General features: G+C 38.5%; 1 protein-coding gene across 1 annotated transcript; it reads right to left on the minus strand.

Annotated features, from left to right (window-relative positions):
* Window positions 1-396: 396 nt before the first annotated feature.
* Window positions 397-4346, minus strand: LOC149441889 (serine/threonine-protein kinase SBK1-like). The gene is made up of 4 exons (XM_089656791.1): window positions 4314-4346; window positions 3487-3655; window positions 1284-1486; window positions 397-996 (listed from the first exon to the last, which is right to left on the minus strand). Exons 1-4 carry the CDS (start codon window positions 4344-4346, stop codon window positions 397-399), a joined length of 1005 nt encoding a protein of 334 aa, XP_089512917.1.
* Between the last annotated feature and the right edge of the window lie 4142 nt (window positions 4347-8488).

Consider the following 8488-nt stretch of genomic DNA (forward strand, 5'->3'; position numbering starts at 1 on the left):
GGTCAGGAGCAGAGCCGAAGTCAGGAATCCGTATCAATCAGGAGCGCAATCAGAGTCAGGTGAGGAACAAGCCGGGCCAGCAACAAAGGAATCACACAGGAACAAGCAGGACAAGGGGGAGCTGAAGACCAGTCAGCACTTAACATGAGCAGAGACACTCCTTAAATAGGCCACCTGGCACCAATCATGTGCGATCCCATATTTCTGAGCACAACCGGCAATTCTTCTGTGGGAATTCCTATGCGCATGCGCATTTCCGATCGCGATTCTTCTTGCCAGAAATCCCTTACATCTCAGACTGAGATCCAGAAGTGTGTGTTCAAAGCCGAAGACAAGGAGCTGGGAGCCGATGTGATGTTCTGTGAGGTGTTTACAGTCTGAGCAACCATTGGCTTCTTATATAAAAGAAGAAATACTTTCTATGAGATTCTCATAATCTCCTCCTATGTCTGAATCCAAAGTTTCTTCTTTCCAGCTTTCATTCAGATATTTGAAGACTTCCGTTGTTTGACCTCTTTTGGTAAAATCAATTGCCAAAAGATCACAAAACATCTTCTGTATCCCAGTGGGAACCTTTCTCCATGCTTCGGGAGGATCATCTGTCTGGAAAGTGTTTTGCCATTCAACAAACTGTTTGTATCCTTCATCATCAAGGTTGGCCACTTGCCATGGAAATTCTCCTGTGAGGAGGCAGTAGATGGATACACCAAACGCCCACACATCAAGACTGCCATCTACAACCAGTGTATCGGAAATGGTCATCTCACGCAATTCTGGGGCCATGTAGTGTTTGCTGCCACACCTGGCTCGAAGTACTGTCCCTTTGACCTTAGCAAGGCCAAAGTCTGTGACCTTGACACAATGGCAGTCCTGGTCAAACACCAAGACATTTTCTGGCTTCAGGTCCATGTGGACGAGACCTTTTTCCGCTATGAACTCGAGAGCACTGGCAATCTGCACAGCACACCTCTTTACTGAAGCTTCTGGAATTCCCACCTAGAAAAAAAATACAATAGATGTTAAATACAGTAGTGTATATTATAAGGAGAAATAAAGAATCAATAGAAGTTATGTATGACCATAACATGTTTTTTTTTTTTTGTTTTAGGGTAGGAGTGGATTCTATTGTTGGATGTGTCCCTCCCTAGGAAGATTCACTTTCTCTAAATGTCTTGGTGACCACTGTCATTAAACAAAAATTCTGAATTTCCCATCACTTTGTCTTAACTCTTATTTATTCAAGCCTAAAAAAAATGGGCATACCTGCACCTTAATGCACTTACATTTGGAAAAATCATGGAGAACAGATCACCAGCAGGGGCCAGTTCTTGGGCAAAGATGAAGTAGTCGATGGTGGAGAAGAATAAGCCACAAGATCCGACGATATTGTGATGAGCAGAAAGAAAGTAAGAAATGCTGAATTCATGGAGAAAAGACTGCTGACTGGTCCGGTCTTTATCCATCACCTTCATTGCCATACTTTTACCTGTGGAAAAAAATGAAAACTTGGATCAACAACTGGAAATTTACAACTGATCATTTCTGTATGTTTTACTTAAAAAAATTGGAGATTTTAAAAACAACCAGTGTTGCTCTTTATTATTTAGATCAAATGGTACAAGTAACTCAGAAAAAGCTGAAATATGGAGAAATAACACGAAAGAGCATACAGGGTCAAAATCATGAAAGCCAAATGCAAGGAATACAGAACCGGTACTGGGTCTCTGTTCATTGTCCTGTATCCCCAGGAGAGCCAGTTAAGGCAAGTGTGGAAGAGACAGCTGTAAATGACTGTTGATTAGGTTAAACACCTCAGCCCAGAACTGCACTATCCTGGGGCAGGACCAAAGTGTGAAATTACCCACCAATGTGCTGCATCTAGTGCAGTCTGGAGATCTCTGTGGATAGATTCTGTGCAACCTCTGAGGGGTGTAATACACCCTATGAAAAAACTTGGAACACAGTTTCAAGTTGGTCATCTCCTTGAGTGACACATTGATTCAAACTAACTCTGGGAATATTGGAGGGCTGATATCCCAACCTTGGATAGGGGCTCCTGGCAAGAGTTGGTCTATTTTATAGGCGATCACCCCAAGTAAAAGTAGAATAGAGTGTGGAAAGCAGCTTAGAGAGAGAATCCTATGACAGGAGATCTGTTAGTAACCAATATGGGTGGTACAGGAAACTGGGATCCAGTAGCATAACTCAGCTGGCAGTAGTGAAAGTACAACCTGTGGGGGAAACAGACCAAACAGAGAGCTTCTAGAAGGACAAGAGTACTCTGGAGAGCATCATATCTCTAAGGGTTTTGACCCTATACCAGGCCCAGACAGATGTATCTGGGATGAGCCTGAAGTGTGACAATGAGGAATTTCCCCAGAAAGGATGGTATGGAGACAATTGATTGGGTTGAAAAAAAATTGCACTCTAGCTGAATTCCACACACCAAGCATGTTCTTGGTGGGGAGAGCGAGGGAGGAATAAGTCTGAAAACCCCTATACTCTAAATTAGCCAGTTCCATAAAGGAGCCCAGCAGGGCAGCAGCATTCTCCTTTGATCTCAGAAACCAACATTGGACAGTAACTAAAATGGCTGCCCAGTAGTAGACCTTAAAGTTGGGGAGTGCCAGGTTACCAAACTCCACCAGAAGGTGAAGTATGGATTTCACCCACCAAAATCTTCAAAGTTTATTTGGATCTGCTCCTCCCAGACTGAGAATGTATTAGGCTAAACTTCAACCTTGCCAACAGTCAGCTGTATGGGCTCATCTCCTGAACAGAAATAGTTTATTCCGATTTCACTGCACACTGCTGCAGCAAGTGAGATAGAGCCGGCCTCACTTCCAGACTAGAGGATATCCAGCATCATATCCTTCCCAGCCTGACTGTTCCTAATCCCCTTCCTTTCATTCAGTGGACTGAATGAGCATCACGTATTCATTATTTATTCATTATCTAGGGAAGGGGTCTCCAAACTATGCCCCTCCAGGTGTTGAGGAACTGCAAGTCCCATGAGGCCTTGCAAGACTGACAGTTACAAGCAAGACTCCCAGAAGCATGATGGGACTTTTAATACTTCAGCAGCTGGGAGGCCATAGTTTGGAGACCCCTGATCTAGGGTGAACTGCATGCTAATACATTCTGTCTAGGAATATCCACTTATCCAGAAAAATACTGTATTTACCATCAAAGCATTTTGTTTATATTTGTATAATTCCTCGCATGAATCAACCCACTGCTTAGATCCCTAAATATCTGAAACCTTTTAGAATTAGAGATGTAATAAATTCTGGTATTGGGCCATATTTGCTCACTACAAATATCTGCTATTCTTCATTTAGCATGTTGCTCAGGGATTCTACTTTACTGTTCCTTTACAATGACAATTAGTGATCTCTTGGAAAAAGTTTGTACTTGTAGATCAAATTTACATGCATATATATATTTGTAGAGGATATTTAAATAATGTTTAGATAATTCACTGACCTGTTTTCTTGTCCTTCACCAAGTATATATTTCCATAGCCACCATTTCCAAGTTCCTTCTCAATGTCGAAGTAGTCCAGGAAGTCCACCTGTTGCAGTCCTTCAGAGTAAAAGGATACCATTTTATCCAAAAGACGTCCAACATCTTGGTCAACGGAGGCCATAGTGTCCTGGAGAACAACACCAGAAAACTGTTACATTAAGAGAAAACAAACCTTAAAGGCAGACTTCAGAAATGTGTCAAATACAAATACTGTTCCCCTCAGTTACATGCCTAATAATATGAAATGCTCAATAGGCGTCCACATCTACATGTATTTGATTCAGGAATAAGTTTGGACACCATATACTGTAGAGCTTGAACACAACAAGATTCATTTATTGAGTTCAGTTAAAGGACCTTGATACAGTACAAAAACAATGGAAAAGACATACATACATACAGAAGTGCCAGGACATATCTAATAATTTCCAGTTCATTTGTGTGTGGGGGCCCTCTCAGTAACTGGGGGCCAAAATAATAATTTTTATCCTGAAGTGTCCTTGAGGAAAGGAATGCAATGAAACATTGGCCAGCATTTATGGAAAGGTGTATCTGGTGCCAGAACCATCTTGGTAACCCTCATATTTCTGGCAGATACTGCCATGAAAAGACTAAAACATAAGAATGAACTACAAGATATGTTCTGATTTCTTGTTGCCAACCAGTTATGTTGAATTTCCAGTCTTGTTGCATAAAGTTAAGAGGATGAACACAGAGCTGAGCCAGGTAAGAAGTGTGAGTTTAATCAGAACTATCACGTAAAATATGGAAAATGGTTGCCTCACCTTTAGAACCCAGTACAAGGCAGCAGAGGCCATGCTAAAGGCCATCAGAAGATATTAGTAACACTTCCATAAAGCTTTCTCCCCAAAACTGTGAGGTCCCAGAATAACCCACAATAACCATGAGTGATGTCACACATCTTTGCAGGCTTCTTAAAAACATTTTCATTTTGTTTTTTGTACAGATTGGAATATACTTGTAATAGGAGCTTTAGGTAAAATTATACATTACCTGGCCACACAAACATGTTTCCCTTTGTATTGCATCACACAAATGACTGCATCAGCTTGTTACATATCCTGTATTATGAACAACTTTTTCATCAGGCTGATCGTGGCAAGCCTCCAATGGCTATCCTGTCCTCCTGTTATACATTCTATTACATATGATCCTGTCCTGACCCCCCACTCATTGCCCCTTTGGTCAGTTGGTCATGGCATGTTTGTAATCTTTTAAAAACTAAATATGATACTCTGTAGGATACCTTTTCAGAATGTTCCTTAAATAATAAACATCCATTGATTGGTTAGATGAAAGTGATTTTACCTTTGTGGAGGAGGATAGAACTGTGATATCAGATTAGTCCCTTTGAGTATTGAGTTCCACTGAAGATCAACTCCAGACGTCACCAAAATCTTCAACTGGGCTGTAATAGATGCGTACACCAAAATCTCTGGAAGTAGAGTGACTGATCAGAGGGAGAGGCCCGCTTTATACAAGGGAGATGGGTGGGGAAGGCAGAGAATGAGGTCTCTCTATTGGCCGACTTCTAATGTAAATGTTGTGTAAATAACCCCGGATTGTTCTTCCCAATTTGCATCTAAAGAGGTTTCCTAGAGAATAGGTGATAGGATTAAACATGCGGAAACCCTTTTTACTTTAAACTCAGTAAAGTTTTACTTTCTGCCATACTAAAAACTTGATTGTAGAATAACTAATACAAGAGGGAACATTAACCAGATCATTTATTGGGAAACATCTCATTGTAACATCCGCTGTAGATTCTTTTGGTTTTTATACATTAGGTCTTACTTCCAGTAACATTGTACACAGATGGATTTAGTTTAAAAAGGACTTTATTGAAAATAAAAAAAATGAATGAGAATACGAATGCAATCAGCATAAAAATTGTTTGCAGGAGAATTTAAATGACTTGTCGGGGTAGGAATATTGGAGCTGCCATGCCTGGGCTTATTTCTAGAAATTCATCTCCAGACAGTCTGATTGTTTCTTCACTTCTTGGTGGGTCATTGACCTAGAACAAGCCATGTGTATATCAAGCAATAGAAAAACATCATTCTGACATCTAACCTTTTTAACTAAGTTCCAATAAGAAGAGAAAAGATCTAGCTCAGCCATTCACATCTGGGATATGGATTGCCAAAGTTCCCAAAGATTATTTTACCAAACATTCATTTCTTCTTTTTTTTCCCCATAGAGATGTTTATTGAGAAAAACAAAAACAGAATACAACATGGCAATAGTCAGATCAATATTTTGTACAAATCGGATAGTAGACGGGTCAAAAGATATGAGCTGACAGTGTAGTAAATCACTCTAATTGAGTAATGCAAATATTAGAAATGACATACATTTGTACAACCCGTATCCATTATCCTCACAAAAATGATACATCATGAATTCAGGTGAAAGAATCAAGCCATGTGGCACAGTAGAAAACCAGCAATGCCTATGGATAATTGCCCATTAATGGCAAGGAAGGTTACAATCATAAGTGTGAAAAATCAAAAAGTAAAAGAATACAAATAAATTGCTCAGTATGACAACCCAAACTGTCATTTCTACCCAAACTGCAAATTACCTTACCGATAGCTAGAAAGAGAATTGTCGATTCTTCTCACTGACCACAAATGTGAGGAACATTCTTTCCACTGACCATCACACTAATGTACGCAGAGCTGTAGATAAAGTAATTATTAGCATGGTTTAGACAATAAGTTTCTGTTTTAAAGAAATTATATATATATATATATATATATATATATATATATATATATATATATATATGAGAAAACACACAGTATATGTGATCAGTATAAAATGGAACTAGACATAAGGGCCACAGGACACTAGCTAGAATGTTGATCCTCTTGCCACCTTCTCCCCATCTTCTTGGTCCAGAGTCTTCCACTTTATTTGGCAGCCAGGTTTGATGTAACTTTGTTCCGGCACTTACTCATGTTATACAGAGATCGCATGCCGAGTTGCTCTGTATGGCAGTCGGTGTAAAATTAGGAAAATATATCTAATAGGCAAATAAATAGCTTTCATGGCAGAGCAGCCATATGCTGTCTTGTCTGCCTTTAAAAAAAAACTACCAAAGAGCTAGCAATTACTTAAAATAAAAGTCTTTAGCTATGCTTTATGTAGAAAAAAAGCCTATATTTACAAAAAGGGAGTCCCAATTACTTATTTATAGAGAATCGGATTCCATCTTATCACTTTTTGTTTTACTTCACCTCATCTCAATAAGGTTCTTCCAGTCTAAATAGACTGTATAAATGCAATACACTTGCTATATAGATTCCCTTTCTGGCGCCTGCTGTTCACCAGAGATGCCTACTACATGGAGATGGCTGCTAAAAAAAAAACAAAAAACCTGAAGACCTGTAAATGTAGTGAAAAGTATAAACCAGCAACCAATTTGACTTTTAAACATTTTGATAAATTAACAACACAGCTGAAGTTGTGTTATTCACAAATAGCCATTATCAAAGTCTGCAGCAAAACCTAAAATGTATATCTGGCTACACCCAGGACAGAACTGATCATCTCAATGGTGATGGGCGTGTGAATTGATATGTTAAAGAGGAGGTAGAATACCTGGCTGAGGTGTGACTGCAGATACTGTTTCCATCACAATGACCATGTTTATGGAAGTTGAACTCCATTGGTGGGACTAGGGGTGTCCAGCTGTGGACCTCAGAGAATGACAGATTTGCATGATGATCTCAGTATAGGAAGGAACACAATGACTTAAAAACACAATGATCTCTACAGTCCATATTTTTGGATATCAATATATAGACAATCACGTGCTCTGGATATAGGAAGTCCATAATAAAAAGTCTTAATTCAGAACAGTCCAATAGTCCATAATGCTGATCTGATCATGTTTTACCAGCTTCATGAACATCCTTCCATGGTGATTTACTGAACAGTTTCTAAATGGTTAGCACTTCCACCTGGCAGTACTAGGGTCATTGGTTAAAATCCCAACCAAGGCTGTGGTTACACATCTCCATATTGATTGACCATATTCCATATCATTAGTATAGGATATCCAAGCAGTTTTCCGTTAACTTGGCCCAATTAAAAAAAATATATGGACAAATATCTGGACTGATGCATATTTGGCTTGAAGGGAGAATGTCTTGTGACATGTACAAAATTGTTACACGACCAATTCTTAAACCTGGTGTTACTTTTACTGTTCTCATAGTTACCAATAGCTAATTGACATAGAAGAGCCTCAATATGTTACACAAATCATTGCTAGAAAATTGACCAAAATGCTGTAGAGGGGAGTTCAATATTTTATATAACAGAAAAATTTAAACGTTCTCCATACTTTCTATATCCACCTCCTTTTTTTATTTCACATAGAACCCAAACAGCAACTTAATGAGCACATTGGAAGAATAAAAAGAAAAGATAAAAGTGGTCAAAATGATAAAACAAAAGTACAGATTTACTGCTGTCTCAGTAGTGACATTTATCATACAATTTTCCCTTTAAATAGTTAGAGCATTCAATTTGTATTCACTTTAAAAAAAAAAAAAAAATAGAGTTGCCAGAGAAATCAATGCAAACTGCATTAGGAAAAAAACTGCAGCTCCCCAGTGACTTAACAAAAGGCAACCCCTCCCCCATTGTAGTGATCAACATGTAAAGTTGTATTAAGTGGTTCAATTTAACAATTGTTTTTTTTTTCTTCACTTTAAATATTTTTTTGTGCCTGATTTGTAATTAACAAAAATATAATTTTATTTGATCCTAACTGCAATAAATATAATTTGATCCTGACTGGAATATAAATTCAAAGGCATTTCTTTTAAACAAAAATAAAAAATATGCCATGCTTTCCAGTCATTTGTTGATTTACTTTGCCAAGTTAGGTCAATATTTTTCCTAAAACACAAAACTCAAACCATTA

Source organism: Staurois parvus, unplaced genomic scaffold (assembly GCF_062004578.1).
Source record: "Staurois parvus isolate SC_StPar_1 unplaced genomic scaffold, SC_StPar_1.0 ptg000938l, whole genome shotgun sequence".
Lineage (NCBI taxonomy): Eukaryota > Metazoa > Chordata > Amphibia > Anura > Ranidae > Staurois > Staurois parvus.

What these genes read in the sequence shown, in the direction of transcription:
- LOC149441889 (XM_089656791.1), bottom strand. Translation starts at nt 4,346, where the DNA reads ATGGCCTCTGCTGCCTTGTACTGGGTTCTAAAG. An exon ending in GGTGAAGGACAAGAAAACAG is followed by an intron (nt 1,487 to 3,486) that starts GTCAGTGAATTA and finishes TTTTTTCCACAG; the next exon opens with GTAAAAGTATGGCAATGAAG. An exon ending in TCTCCATGATTTTTCCAAAT is followed by an intron (nt 997 to 1,283) that starts GTAAGTGCATTA and finishes TTTTTTTTCTAG; the next exon opens with GTGGGAATTCCAGAAGCTTC.